Raw genomic sequence first — 15,795 nt, 5'->3', positions numbered from 1 at the left:
TCAATAAATCCAAAGTGCAATGAGTTTCCTTTTTTTTTTTTCACAATTTATCCCTAACCTGGTTAAATGTGCCATTTTTTGATGTATCACTTTTTTTTTAAAGTTTTTAAAATTTAATTTAATTTTTCTTTTTAAGTAGGCTCCATACCCAGTGTAGAGCCCAAGGTGGGCCTTAAACTCATGACCCTGAGGTCAAGCTGAGATCAAGACTTGCTTTACTGACTAAGCCACCCAGGCAACCCTGATGTGTCACTTTTTGTTATTTCTTCCTTTGAAAGCAGATTTTTTTGTTTTATTTTGTTTCTTTTTTTTAAATTGAAGTATATTTGGTACATATCACACTAGTTTCAGGTGTACAACATAGTGATTTGACAATGTTTCTTTTTGACTATAGATTTTTAAAATTTTAAGTTTTAGTCTTTTTAATTTTAATGGACTTAAATGTTAAAAGAATATTGGAAATTGGATGCCAAAAACCCCACCCCATTTATATCTGGAAAGTAGCATTATAAACAATGTGTCTTTTCTCTGCCTGAGAATATTCTGAATGGTTTTTTTTTTTTTTTTTTTTTTTTTTAATGTGAGAAAGGGAGTGTGCCTGTGTGTGGGCGGGGAGGGAGGAGTGGAGCGGGACCGGGAGAGAAAATCCTAAACAGGCTTCACAACCAGCTTGGAGCCTGACTAGAGGGGCTCAATCTGGTGATCCTAAGATCATGACCTGAGCTGAAATATCAAGAGTCAGTTGCTTAACCAACTGAGCCACCCAGGTGCCCCTGAATATAAGTTTTCTTGAATGACAGCAATGTTGGTCTTCCTCTGAGTCACATAAGTATTCCTTTTTGTTATTTGCAGTCAGCATAATCATACCCCTTCCTTTCTGTGTGGTTGAACTTCAAGATGAAGAATTCCTGTTTACCACTTTGTTTCAGAGAAGAGGAAAAGCTAGTGGAACAGTTTCTGAGGTACACACATCACGGTAGGACCAGGTACCAGGTGTGAGTGATATCAAAGTGAGGGCTGGTGTTCAAACTGTTCAGAGTATGTTTTTTTTATTGTTTCTATAAAGGATAAGGAACAGAAAAAAAAAATCCTTTAAATACTCAAATGAAAACATGCTAAATCAAGGGGTATTTTACTTACCAAGTATAGCATGTAGTTTCAATTGTAATTGTTAAATAATTATTGTTGTTGTTGGAAATTCTGAGCAGTCTTTTTCTTAAAAAATAAGAGGCAGGTTGGCAGTTAAAGCCACTTTTTGGTTTTCAGGACCAATTTTTCTCTGAAAAGTCAACCATGAAACTTATAATCTGTCCTGGCAAAGTTGTGTATTTAACTTTTACTGTCTTCTTGCTGTCTCTTTAGGCATGTTACTTTTCTTAATTCCTTCCTTTCCTTCCCCTACCCCCTGTGGTGACAATAGGCCATATGAATGTCAGAGTGCCTCACTCTGATTCCTCTGCCTGTCCTCCTCAGTTATAGGCCTCTCCCCAAGGTATTGGATGTTCCTTCCTGCTTGGGACTTACTTTCAAGGTTGGGCTGTGACTGTAGTCTAAGTTCTAGATGCAACATGATTAAATAATAAGAGTTGAATATATTTAATGCTGTCCCCAAAATTAGACACCAAAATGAAACCTGCTTCCACTGCAGAAATCCCTGAAGAAGGAATCCTAAGTAGTGAAATATCTGACATTGTGATGGTCAAGGTGACCTCTGGAGGCCAGTGATCCTTACTAGAGTTTTTCAAACTTAGATCTTTTAGCACACCATCTACTACTTATATTTAAGACTCTCATGATTATTTGAAAGGAGAAGATGGAAGGAATGGAGATAAAATACTTTATTTTATTTTTAAAAGAAAGTAATATTGTTGATGTATTTTGCGGGAGAAAATGAGAAATAAAGCATCTATTCTCATTTACCTATTTTTCTCAAATTGTCTTCCTTTTCTGTTTCTTTGAAGGATCTTAGTGAACTATTTGATTTATGGAAATTATTCTCAGGCTCTGGAGCAAATGACACTAAATACTGTGCATTTTTTTTTTTTTGTAAATTAGTGTTCTTTATATATTTTGAAGATTGTAATAAAACTAAATGGGGAAAATTTTCTTCATGGGAAAAACATTTCATGTTGAATAGAGTATTTCCAGATATTCTTCTGTGCCTGGGTTAGATTTTCTAACAGTAGCTTTTTGTAGAGTCAATATAAAATTTACATTTGTCAAGAGCAAGATGAGAGACGCCTGGGTGGCTCAGTGGTTGAGCATCTGCCTTCGTCTCAGGGAGTGACCCTGGGATCCAGAATCAAGTCCCACATCAGGCTCCTTACACGGAGCATGCTTCTCCCTCTGACTATGTCTCTGCCTCTCTCTCTGTGTCTCATATGAATAAATACATAAAATCTTTAAAAAAAAAGAGCAAGGTGAAGCTAAAACTGAATTATTTAAATATACATGTTTTTTTCTTTACAGAAATCAAGTTTGTTAAAAGAGAATTATCGTAAATTGTTCAATGTGCCCAAATGTCTAATATATTTTTCTTGATAATGATAGTAAATTCCTAAAGGAAACTTTCAAATCTTTGTATACGGTAATATTACCCAGCACGCGTAATAACATTTCTCAAATTCCCAAGAAGTACAAACTATTTTATTTCCTAAAATGTTAAGTTTTTAAAAATGTATACACATTTTAGAGATTTTTCTGCAATGCCCCTAAAGACCATAAACTCTTTATGGTTATCCAATTTGGCTTTTGTGAATAAACATTTTATTGTTTATAATTCTGTTGGGTAAAAATCAATCAACAAATTTCCATCGTATATATTTTAATGAAAATTCTCCCCACATCTTCAAATTTACCCTGAAGGCCTTTTCCCCTCCATTTAAATTACTTAAGATCCTGTTAGTGGTTTGGGATATGAAAATGTATTTTGTATTTAGAATCACATAGCTCTTAGCTTTTAAGCTAGAAGGGAACCTAGGAGATCATTTCTAGAATAATTTCTTCCATCTACAGGTTAAAAAAAAAAAAAGGAAAAGAAGCTACATAATCCACATGAGATACTTGGTAGATATACTAATTCTCTGTTCAGGGCACAAATCAGTTGAGTAAATGTTTATTACATACCAGGGATTTCTAAATAACTGAGAAATAATGTCAAACTTCTAGGAGCTTATAATCAAGTAGTGTGGGCAGACATGCTAATAGAGAATATCAATAGAATGTGTTAAATATGGTAATAATGGCAAGTATCGGATAAACAGATAAAACAGGAAGAATTGATTCATTTGATAAGTGCTTTTATTTTTCTTGAATGAACATTTATTGGGCACTTACTAAATGTCAAGTGTTAAGCACTTATGAACTAAAATGGACATAATCCCTGATCTCAGTATTCTGTCTTTGGGAGGGAGAGATGCCAATGAATTAATCACATAAAAATGTATAATAAAAACTAAAATAGTGCCTTAACTGCAGTTCTAGGAGGGCACACAGCAAAAGAATCTGACTGGACTGGAGATTTGGGAAAGATTTCACTCCCATCCAGTCAATGGCACAATACACGTTGAAGGGTCAGGCTCACTGACTTCAGCGGTCAGGTTTTAAAGAAAAAGTTTTGAAAAAAAATGGAAATAATAGTTTATTTTCTAGATAGTTTGTGCAGCAAAAGCATACACTATGGAGTATTTGTAGCTTCACAGGCTTGGGAAAGTCACAGCCAGAAATGAGACCCCGTTGCACCAGTGGAGGTGACTTCAGTGGCTATTTCCTCTGTGGCCACAGAGACCACAGAGAATCTTGACAACACAGGGCATGGATGCCGGCATGAATGCTTCTGTTGCTTTGTCTTTGGACCCAGGATGTCTCAGTCATTTGGTTTTTTTTATGTATGTATGGTAAAATTTGGAAAAGTAAGCAATTTCAGTCTCATCAAGTTAAGACTTTTTTCTGCTCCTACTTCCCCTCCTCTTGTGTCAGATGATTTTGAAGCTGCTCCAGGAATTTATGAGACTCATCTAAGAGGAAATTGATTTAGGGTATTTAACTTGCATTTAATGGGATATGTTTGTGTCATTTACAGCCACTTCTCAGCAAAGTTAAACTATTGATAACCATCCTGATATAGAAATGGCTTCCTGAAATACTCCTCTTGCTCGCTGTGCTAACTTACCTGGCATTGTAATATGAAGATACAGGGCCAGAGGTCATATCATAATATGAATGTGGCTTCGAGGGGCCAACTCCACACATTTGTGAGAAATGGAGGAAAACAAGATGTGAAAAGTACAGAGTCAGAGGTAGTCTGTGGAAAATCCTTCCGATGATCAGATCTGTAATACTGTAAGCAGATGACCTGGTTGTCATTGATGTCAAACCAAAAGTAAAGTTGACCCTTGCTAGTGTAACTTGATAATGTTTCAAATATACTTATCAATGCACCAAATTAAATTAAACTAAATTACATTAAGTTAAATAAAAACAGGTAAATTCTGAGAGCTGTAGTCAGTATAGGTAAAGTGATATCAAGAAGGCTATACCACATCCTATATTAGAGTCCAATCAGGAGACCGAAATGTCACACAGTAATATAAACAAGGGAAGTTTAATATAAAGAAGTATTAACTATTACAGAAGTTTACCTACTAAGGAGTAAAGAAAACATAAGAATGGAGGAATAAGAGCAGACATGGGCTGCTAAGACTGAGGTGGAGCATCCAAGGAAGAAACGAAATTGGAAGATCCTATCTTCCTCTCTCCTGCGACAACATGAGATTCAGACTTCACTGGAGACACCACAACCATGACCTGCTGGATGGTGAAGACCTTGCAGAAGTGCTGTCAGAACTCTGTCCTCTAGTATATGGGAAGCCATCCATGAGAAGGTGCCCTGCTGAAGAACTCATTGAGAAGCCATCTGCTGGGATATTGCCCTCTAGGGTGCCAGCGGAAGCTGCCCGTAGGGTGTCCTGTGCTGCAGATTGCTATGGGAACAAAGTGAAAAGAGCATAACCAGGCATCAGAAAATCCTTTTCTCCTTCAATGTCCTTCCAGCACCCTCTACTGACCAAGCTTAACATCAAGCCAACTGACCAGGGAAAACTATTCTAGTATCACAAACAGACAATGAAGGGTGGATTTGGAAAAGAGAAACAATAAAAGAAATAAGTTGATGACTGAAATGCACCCTTTAAGAAACTTTCATTGCCAGTTACCTACAAATCAAGTGGATATTGCAAAACCCAGGGGGAAATCTGAAAAATAAGGAAAACTTCTCTTCTTGTATGTCTCTTCTAATCTCCATACTCTGCTATAATACTGCTTTGCTTCTTATACCTCTGATCACCAAATGTGTGATTCCACCCTCTCAATACAAAGCAATTTTGTGACACCTGCTGGGTGACCTACAATTTAACTCAACTCTGACACTATTTACTTGGAGATACCATGAGATCCCACAGTTTAAGGGCTCTTTCCCACAAAACTTCCCACCCCCCAAAAGCCAATCCCAAGTCCAGGCAGTCACCAGTGCTTCTGACAACCTGACTCTAAATTGAAAGTTCCCACAACCCCTCCTTGGGTTTAACTATCTTACTAGAGCAGGTCACAGAACTGAGAGCAACGTTTTACTTACTAGAATACTAGTTTATTATAAAAAGATTTAACCCAGGGACAACTGAATAGAAGAGATGTAAAGGGCATAATATGTGGGAAAGACACAGAACTTCCATGCTCTCTGCAGGTATGCCCCTCTCCCAGTACCTCCATGTGTCCACCAATCTCAGAGCTCTCCAAGCTCTGTCCTTTAAGTTTTTATGGAGGCTTCATCACATAGACGTAATTGATTAAATCATTGGCCCTTGGTGACTGATTCAACCTCCAGACCCTGTCCCCTCCCTAGAGGAGGAGGGGGTGCTGAAAGTTCCAACCTTTTAAGCCCAAGCTGGTTCTCTTTACAACCAGTCTTCATCCTGTGAGCTTTCCAAAAGTTGTTTCATTGACATAGACTCAGAAGTTTTTGAAAGGAGCTTGTTATGAATAACAAGAGATTCAGTTTTATATCACTCAGGTGCTATTTTAGGAATAGGGAAGAAAACTAAATATGATAATAAAAGATGTCACTTTGGCCCTTATGTAGGAAATGGCAAGGGTTCTAGGAGCTATGAGCCAGGAACCACAGATAAAGACCACATATATATTTTTCGTACTATAAGTCACAGTGTAACAAGTATATGTTGAGAGGGAAGTGCTCTAACAGTAAGGGTGGGATTGGGAGATTGGGGAATGGAGTAGGAGGTGGCCATAAAGAAGACTGTTATCATTGCATGTAAGGAATACCAGTTTTCTGTAGTCAGAAATAACAGAACTAGGCAGAGATGATAGAGGGGTTTTGTTAGAAACTTCAGTGGATTGAGATCTGGCCACATGACCTACCTTCTTGCTATCAATCTGTTCACTGTATGTAACTGTAGGTGTAACACTGTACTGTAACACTACAGGAACACTATAGGTGTCTGCACACACACCAGAGCTGCTGACCTTAAGGGGAAAACAGCTAATTATTTTATCAGCAAAATGGCTATATTTTGGAATAGAAAAGGAATTGCAGTATGGGACAAGCGAGCTACAACCAAAGTCATAGGTAGATTCAGAGAACAAAGGAGAAGAATGCTCTTTTGCAGAGGAATGAGGGAGTGAGGGAAGGGCTGTTATAACAAAAAGTTCATTGGAATAAACTGGGAGTTTGAAGTGTAGTGGCTTTTCATTGGCTGAGCTCAGTCTGTCAGCGACTGGGCTCTGTTGCCAGGCAAGGAGAAAATCTTCCTTCTTCCTGCTAGAGTAGTAAAGTAAGCTTCTTCCAGGTGGGAATGAAAGGTATGCCTTCTGTGGAAAGGCTGGGAGTGGTACCCTGTGAAAGCTCTCCCTTCTGGCTTTGCAACTCTGTTTTATTTTATTTTATATGTTAGTTAAATTCAGTTTGCCCAACTCCATTTTAAGTGAGATTTCCTTTATTCAGTTTCACAGAACTAAGTGAATTTTGTTGATTACTGTTAAGTGAAAAACTCCAAGTAGAGCACAGCTTGCCTTATTCCTGAATAAGAGAATAAAACACATATCTTATAAAATGTACAAAACAAGAGAAAATTGTGTAGAAAAGGATAAAAATCGAGTTTATCTCAAATCTACTTCATAAAACAATAAATATAGACAATGATTATTACAGCCAATGTATGAGATAAAAATGGAAATAACAAGTGTAAGAAAGAAAATAAGGAAATAACGTTTTTCTCAGATGATGTGATGGCTAAAAATAGAATAGAATATACAAAAACTTAGAACAATTAAAAGTTTAGCAAGGTTGTCAATTGTAAAATCCACAAATGAAAGTTGATAGCACTTCGATATTTCAGGAATAATCAATTAGAAAATATAATTTAGATGGGAGGGCAAGGTGGCAGAGGAATAGGGTCCTGGCCCCACCAACTTACCTAGATAACTTTCAAACCATCCTGAAAACCTACGAATTCGACCTAAGATTTAAAGAGAGAACAGCTGGAATGCTACAGAGAAGGGTTTTGGCTTCTAACAAGTTAGATAGGAAGGCAGAAAAAAATAAAAATAAAAAAGAATCAAGTTGGGGAGGGGCCCCGAGGAGCCGGGCTAAGGAGGGGGCCAGAGGCTCCAGGACAGGAGAGCCCAGCCCCGGAGTAGCAGGAACTTTAAAAATCGGCATGGATTCTTCCCGGACGGAGAGGTGCTTAACAGGAAACTCGGGGAGAACCACAGGAGGGGCAGTGGAGCCCCCAGATTCCCGGGGTCACTAACAGAGGAGGTGTGCCCTGGGGGAGAGCGCGCCACACCGTGCAGACCGAGCTCCCTAAAGGGCTGGAGCACTCGGCAGGGCCTCGGGAGCAGCTCAGGCAGTGGCTCCAGGAGGAGGGGGCTGCGTGGCCAGGGAGCGCGATTCCAGCAACACAAGCCTGGAGCCCAAGGCGCTGGGGGACACAGTTCAGGATCCTGTGCTCCCTCCGGGAGAGGTAAAGGTTGGGAGGGCACAGGACAGTGAGGACGCTCCTGCCGCCAGAGGTCTGCAGGACCCGAGCTGGGCAGGTCAGCGCCCCCGGGAGCATCCAGGCCAGTGTGGACTGGGAAACTGCAGTAGTTACTGTGGGAGACGACTCCAGGGCTGGGGACCTGGCTGCCGCCAGTGGGGTTATTCCTCCTGGTGTCACCCTGTGACTGGGAGGGGCAGGGCCCCAGGTAACAGGGGCCTCACTGGGTCAACAGCTACCACTGAGCGGTGCACCTGGCAGGGGGCTGGGCGACTCCCCCAGGTGCACACACCTGAGAGTCAGCACAGCAGGCCCCTCCCCCAGAAGACCAGCTGGAAGGACAGGGGAAGAGCAAGTTCTTGACTGAGCAGCGCTGGAAAGCTCCAGGGGAAGTTGAAGGATTTGCAGTATATAGAACCAGAGGGTACCCCTCTATTTTTTTTCTTCCTTTTGCCAGTACAACTCGTTTTTATATCAGACTGTAAATTTCCAATTTTTTTCTCTTTTCCCACCTTAAGCTACAATATTTTACCACCTCTTCATTTTTAAGATTCTTCCTTTAAAAAAAATTATTTATTCATGAGAAATACAGAGAGAGGCAGAGACACAGGCAGAGGGAGAAGCAGGCTCCATGCAGGGAGCCCGACGTGGGACTTGATCCCAGGTCTCCAGGATCACGCCCTGGGCGGAAGGATGGTGCTAAACCGCTGAGCAACCCGGGCTGCCCAAGATTCTTCCCTTTTGACTTTCATATTTCTACAATTACAGGTCCTAGATATAGTTTCCACTTCTAGATTCCTTTCAACATACTCAACTTAATTTTGAGAGATATACAAGAGTTGTTTTTTGTTTTGTCTTGTTTTGTGTTTTTTGTTTTCTCTGCCTCATTTTGTACAATAATGGCAGAAGGTAATACCTTCTAAAACGTGACCAGTGTGCACCTAGAACCAAGTGGAACACCGAGCTAGTTCATTCTGTGAGATTTCTCTCTTCATTCTCATTCTGCCCCCCCCCCTTTTATCTAATTTGTGTTTTGGTGGTCAATGTTGGGGCCTTCTACAAGTATTTCTGGTTTATATAAATTTGGGACTAAGCATCTTCTAACATACAAAACTTAATATACTCAGAACCAAGAGGATCACCCTCTACAACTCCTCAGGTAGACTACATTCTCCCTCCACTACAACTTTGTCACCACCACCACCTCCCAGTCCCTCCCCCTTTTTTTTCTTTTTTTCTTTTTTCCTCTTCTTCTTTAGGATTCTTGGCCATTTATGTTTTCCTACTTTGTTATCAAATGTGTTTTTCACTTTAGTGGTCCTTTTGTTTTATTTCGGTCTGATCTTTGTTTTCAATTTCTGGTCTCTGACCTCATCAGAATCATCTAGGATGAAATTTACTTAGGTTGTGGTTGATATTCTCGACTCAGCCTGCTCATACAGCCATTCTGCACTGAGCAAAATGACTACAAAGAACTCACCACAAAAAAAGAATCAGAAACAGTACTCTCTGTCACAGATTTACAGAATTTGGATTACAAGTCAGTGTCAGAAAGCCATTTCAAAAGCACAATTATAAGCTACTGGTGGCTCTGGAAAAAAAGCATAAAGGAATCAAGAGACTTCATGACTGCAGAATTTAGATCTAATCAGGCTGAAATAAAAAATCAGTTAAAGGAGATGCAATCCAAACTGGAAGTCCTAATGATGAGGGTTAATGAGGTAGAAGAAAGACTGAGTGACATAGAAGACAAGTTGATAGCAAGGTAGGAAGCTGAGGAAAAAAGAGAAAAACAATTAAAAGACCATGAGGAAAGGTTAAGGAAAATAAATGATAGGCTCAGAATAAAGAATCTATGTATAATTGGGGTTCCAGAGAGTGCCAAGAAGGACAGAGGGCCTGGAAGCATATTTGAACAAATCATAGCTGAGAACTTCCATGATTTGGGGAGGGAAACAGGCATTCAGATCCAGGAGATAAAGAGTGCCCCCCCACCCCAAAATCAGTAAAAACCATTCAATACCTTGACATTTAATAGTGAAACTTGCAAATTCCAAAGATAAAGAGAAAAATCCTTAAAGCAGAAAGAGAACTGATCCCTAACTTATATGGAGAGAAGTATTAGATTAACAACAGACCTCTCCACAGAGACCTGGTAGGCCAGATAGGTCTGGCAGGATATATTCAGGGTCCTAAATGAGAAGAACCTGCAGCCAAGAATACTATATCCAGCAAGGCTCTCATTCAGAACAGAAGGAGAGATAAAGAGCTTCCAAGATAGGCAGAAACTGAAAGAATATGTGACAACCAAACCAGCTTTGTAAGAAATATTAAGGAGGACTCTGTAAAAGAAAGAGGAAGGCCAAAGAAATAATCAAAACAAAACAAAACAAAACAAAACAAAAAAACAGGGACTGAATAGGTAATGCGATGATCCTAAATTCATATCTTTCAATAGTAACTATGAATATGAATAGGCTAAATGATCTCATCAAAAGATGCAGGGTTTCAGACTGGATAAAAAAGCAAGACCCATTTGCTATCTACAAGAGACTCATTTTAGACATAAGGACACCTCCAGCCTGAAAATGAAAGGTTGGAGAACCGTTTAGCATTCAAATGGTCCTCAAAAGAAAGCTGGGGTAGCAATCATCATACCATATAAATTAAAAGTTTATACCAAAGACTGTAGTAAGAGATGAAGAGGGATACTGTATCATACTTAAAGGGTCTATCCAACAAGAAGACCTAACAATCATGAATATTTATGCCCCGAATATGGGAGCTGCCAAGTATATCAATTAATAACCAAACTAAAGAGATATTAGACAATAATACGCTAATAGGAGGAGACTTCAACACAGCACTTTCTGCAAATGACAGACATTCTAAGCACAACATCACCAAAGAAACAAGAGCTTTAAATGGTACACTGGACCAGATGGATTTCACAGATCTAAACAGAACTTTGCATCTGAATGCAACTGAATACACATTCTTCTCAACTTCACATGGAACTTTCTCCAGAATAGACCACATACTGGGTGACAAATCAGGTCTCAACAGATACCAAAAGATTCAGATTGTCCCCTGCATATTTTCAGACCATAATGCTTTGAAACTAGAACTCAGTCACAAGAAGAAATGTTGGAGAAACTCAAACACATGGAGGTTTAAGAGCATCCTGCTAAAAGATGAATGGGTCAATCAGGAAATTAAAGTATTAAAAAGATTCATAGAAACTAATGAGAATGAAGATACAACCGTTCAAAATCTTTGGGATACAGCAAAAGCAGTCCTGAGGGGGAAATACATTGCAATACAAGCCATCCCTCAAAAAATTGGAAAAAACTCAAATACACAAGCTAACCTCACACCTAAAGGAACTGGAGAAAGAACAGCAAATAAAACCTACACCAAGTAGAAGAGTTAATAACGATTCAAGCAGAACTCAATGAAATAGAGACCAGAGGAACTGTAGAACAGATCAACAAAACCAGGAGTTGGTTCTTGGAAAGAATTAATAAGATAAACTATTAGCCAGCCTTATTAAAAAGAAAAAAAGACTCAAATTAATAAAATCATGAATGAAAAAGGAGAGATCACAACAAATACCAAGGAAATACAAATGACTTTAAAACTTATTATGAGCAGCTATATACCAATAAATTAGGCAATCTAGAAGAAATGGACACATTTCTGGAAAACCACAAACTACCAAAACTGGAACAGGAAGAAATAGAAAACCTGAACAGGCCAATAACCAGGGAAGAAATTGGAGCAGTCATCAAAAATCTCCCAAGACACAAAAGTCCAGGGCCAGATGGCTTCCCAGGGGAATTCTATCAAACGTTTAAAGAAGAAACCATACCTATTCTACTAAAGCTGTTCAGAAAGACAGAAAGAGATGGAATACTTCCAAACTCGTTCTATGAGGCCAGCATCACCTTAATTCCAAGAACAGACAAAGACCCCACCAAAAAGGAGAATTATAGGCCAATATCCCTGATGAAGACAGAGGCAAAAATTCTCAACAAGCTACTAGCCAATAGGGTCGAACAGTACATTAAGATTATTCACCATGACCAAGTGGGATTTATCCCCGGGATGCAAGGCTGGTTCAACACTTGTAAAGCAATCAATGTGATAGATCATATCAACAAGAGAAAAAACAAGACCCATATGATCCTCTCATTAGATGCAGAGAAAGCATTCGACAAAATACAGCATTCATTCCTGATCAAAACATTTCAAAGTGTATAGAGGGAACATTCCTCAGCATCTTAAAAGTCATCTATGAAAAGCCCACAGAAAATATCATTCTCAATTGGGAAATACTGGGAGCCTTTCCCCTAAGATCAGGAACATGACAGGGATGTCCACTCTCACCACTGCTATTCAACATAGTAGAAATCCTAGCCTCAGCAATCAGGCAACCAAAAGAAATAAAAGGCATTCAAATTGGCAAAGAAGAAGTCAAACTCTCCCTCTTCACAGATGACATAATACTGTACCTAGAAAACCCAAAAGACTCCACCCCAAGATTGTTAGAACCTATACAGCAATTCATCCATGTGGCAGGATACAAAATCAATGCCCAGAAATCAGAGGTATTTCTATACACTAACAATGAGTCTGAAGAAAGAGAAATTAAGGAATCAATTTCTCTTATAATTGCACCCAAAAGCATAAGAGACCTAGGAATAAACCTAACCAAAGAGGTAAAGGATCTCTACCCTAAAAAGTACAGAGCAATTCTGAAAGAAATTAAGGAAGACACGAAGAGATGGAAAAATAATCCATGCTCATGGATTGGAAGAATTAATATTGTGAAAATGTCTATGCTACCCAGGGCAATTTACACATTCAATGCAATCCCTATCAAAATGCCATGGACTTTCTTCAGAGAGTTGGAACAAATCATCTTAAGATTTGTGTGGTATCAGAAAAGACCTCTATTAGCCAGGGGAATATTGAAAAAGAAAACTAGAGCCGGGGGCATCACAATGCCAGATTTCATGTTATACTACAAAGCTGTGATCATCAAGACAGTATGGTACTGGCACGAAAACAGACATATAGATCAATGGAACAGAATAGAGAACCCAGAAATGGGCCCTCAACTCTATGGTCAACTAATATTTGACAAAGGAGGAAAGACTACCTACTGGAAAAAGGACAGTCTCTTCAGTAAATGGTGTTGGGAAATTGGACAGCCATGTGCAGAAGAATGAAGCTAGACCATTCTCTTACATCATTCATACACAAAGATAAACTCAAAATGGATGAAAGATCTAAATGTGAGACAAGATTCCATCAAAATCCTAGAGGAGAACACAGGCAACACCCTTTTTTGAATTTGGCCATAGCAACTTCTTGCAAGATACATCTATGAAGGCAAGGGAAACAAAAGCAAAAATGAACTACTGGGTCTTCATCAAGATAAAAAGCTTCTGCACAGTAAAAGAAACAGTCAACAAAACTAAAAGACAACCTACAGAATGGGAGAAGATATTTGCAAATGACATACCAGATAAAGGGCTAGTTACCAAGATCTATAAAGAACTTATTAAACTCAACAGCAAAGAAACAATCCAATCCTGAAATGGGCAAAAGACATGAACAGATATTTCACCAAGGAAGACATAGACATGGCCAACAAGCACATGAGAAAATGCTCCGCATCACTTGCCATCAGGGGAATACAAATCAAAAAAACCACAATGAGATACTACCTCACACCAGTGAGAATGGTGAAAATTAACAAGACAGGAGAGGATGTGGAGAAGGGGATACCTTCTGTACAGTTAGTGGGAATGTGAACTGGTGCAGCCACTCTGGAAAACTGTGTGGAGGTTCCTCAAAGCAAAGGACAGCAAAAGCAGTCCTGAGGGGGAAATACATTGCAATACAAGCCATCCCTCAAAAAATTGGAAAGTTAAAAATACAACTGCCTTATGACCCAGTAATTGCACTGCTGGAGATTACCCCAAAGATACAGATGCAGTGTAAAACAGAGACACCTGCATCCCAATGTTTATGGAAGCAATGTCCACAACAGCCAAACTTCGTGGAAGGAGCGTCGGTGTCCATGGACAGACGAATGGATAAAGAAGCTGTGATATATGTATACAATGGAATATTACTCAGCCATTAGAAACGACAAATACCCACCATTTGCTTCAATGTGGATGGAACTGGAGGTTATTATGCTGAGTGAAGTAAGTCAATGGGAGAAGGACAAACATCATATGGTTTCATTCATTTGGGGAACATAAAACATAGTGAAAGGGATTGTAGAGGAAAGGAGAGAAAATAAGTGGGAAACATCAGAGAGGGTGACAGAACATGAGAGACTCCTAACTCTCAGAAACGAACGAGGAGTGGTGGAAAGGGATGTGAGGGGGGGATGGGGTGACTGGGTGATGAGCACTGAGAGGGGCACTTGATGGGATGAACACTGGGTGTTATACTATATGTTGGCAAATCAAAATCCAATAAAAAATATACAAAAAAGAAAAAAAACAGGAAATATAATTTATAAGGTAAAATATAACTTTTGTAACATATAGAAAAAAAACATTATTTACTTCGATATTCTACTAAAAGAATATGTATGTAATTTATAAGGAAAATTATAATACTTTGTTGAAGAAAATAAAAGGAAATTTATATACATTGAGGGCTATATCATGTTTACAGATGACAGACGCAGTTTGCTATAGACATTTAAGTGACTCATTAAAAAGAAAGTTACCATAGAATGGCCTAGAATGGAGTCTAGTTACAAAGAACTATGATCATATGTATAAGGCAGAGTCTAATGAGATTTTTAATGTTTCACTCTTAAATATGTAAGAAAAGCTAAGGATTACCACGTACATAGGAACTCTTCCCATATATGTAAGAAAGATATCAGAATATACACAAATGGGTACAGATAATATAGAAAACTGGGACACCTCGATGGCTCATTTGGTTAAGTGTCTTCCTCAGCTCAGGTCATGATCCCAGGGTCCTGGGCTTGAGCCCCATGTTGGGCTCCCTGCTATGCAGAGATAAACTATGCTTGTCCCTTGTCCTCTATTCTCCACCAGCTCCTGCTCTCTCTCAAATAAATAAATAAAGTTTTGTTTAAAACAAAATAAGAGAATAAAGGCCAGAAGAACAGTGTTTAAGTAGTAGAAATTTCAGAAAGGGAATATAGATAAAGCATTGGGGAGGAAATTGTCAAAGACATAGTAAAGAAAATCATTCAAAAGTGAGGGACATAAATTTTCAGATTGAAAAAGTTCACTGAATGGGATCCCTGGGTGGCGCAGCGGTTTGGCGCCTGCCTTTGGCCCAGGGGCGTGATCCTGGAGACCCGGGATCGAATCCCACGTCGGGCTCCCGGTGCATGGAGCCTGCTTCTCCCTCTGCCTGTGTCTCTGCCTCTCTCTCTCTCTCTCTGAGTAACTATCATAAATAAAAAAATAAAAAAAAAAGAAAAAGTTCACTGAATATTCAGCACAATAATATTCAGTAAACTTTATTCCTGAATGTTTAGAAGTAATTAGAAAAGTCATATCAAGACATTTAATCATGATATTTTAGAATATCAGAAGACCCTAAAAGCTACCTAAAATTAAAAGTAAAGAAGTCAGATACAAAGAATTTGAGTGGCTCAAAATAAATATTGGATGATAGAAAACAAAGAAGCAGTCTTCCCATTAGGAAAACAATTCTATGCCTAGCCAAATTA

General features: G+C 38.9%; 1 protein-coding gene across 6 annotated transcripts in view; it reads left to right on the top strand.

Annotated features, from left to right (window-relative positions):
• Positions 1-15,795, top strand: part of EPM2A (EPM2A glucan phosphatase, laforin) — a 291,921-nt gene that overhangs the window by 125,351 nt on the left and 150,775 nt on the right. The window contains exon 5 of one of the 6 annotated variants that reach the window (XR_004806487.2): positions 853-962. The exons of 4 other annotated variants lie outside the window; for them this stretch is intronic. Coding sequence is in view for 1 of the 2 variants with exons in the window: in XM_035701098.2 (XP_035556991.1) it covers positions 853-861 (9 nt within the window). In the remaining variant the exon portion in view is untranslated. Of the gene's footprint in view, positions 1-852; positions 2,780-15,795 lie in introns of those variants that run through there. One more of the 6 variants, XM_035701098.2, reaches the window with a different exon arrangement.

Source organism: Canis lupus, chromosome 1, assembly GCF_003254725.2.
Source record: "Canis lupus dingo isolate Sandy chromosome 1, ASM325472v2, whole genome shotgun sequence".
In the NCBI taxonomy this organism is placed as follows: Eukaryota; Metazoa; Chordata; class Mammalia; order Carnivora; family Canidae; genus Canis; species Canis lupus.
The sequence above is the reverse complement of the archived record's forward strand: the minus strand, read 5'-3'. Positions and strand labels throughout refer to the sequence as shown.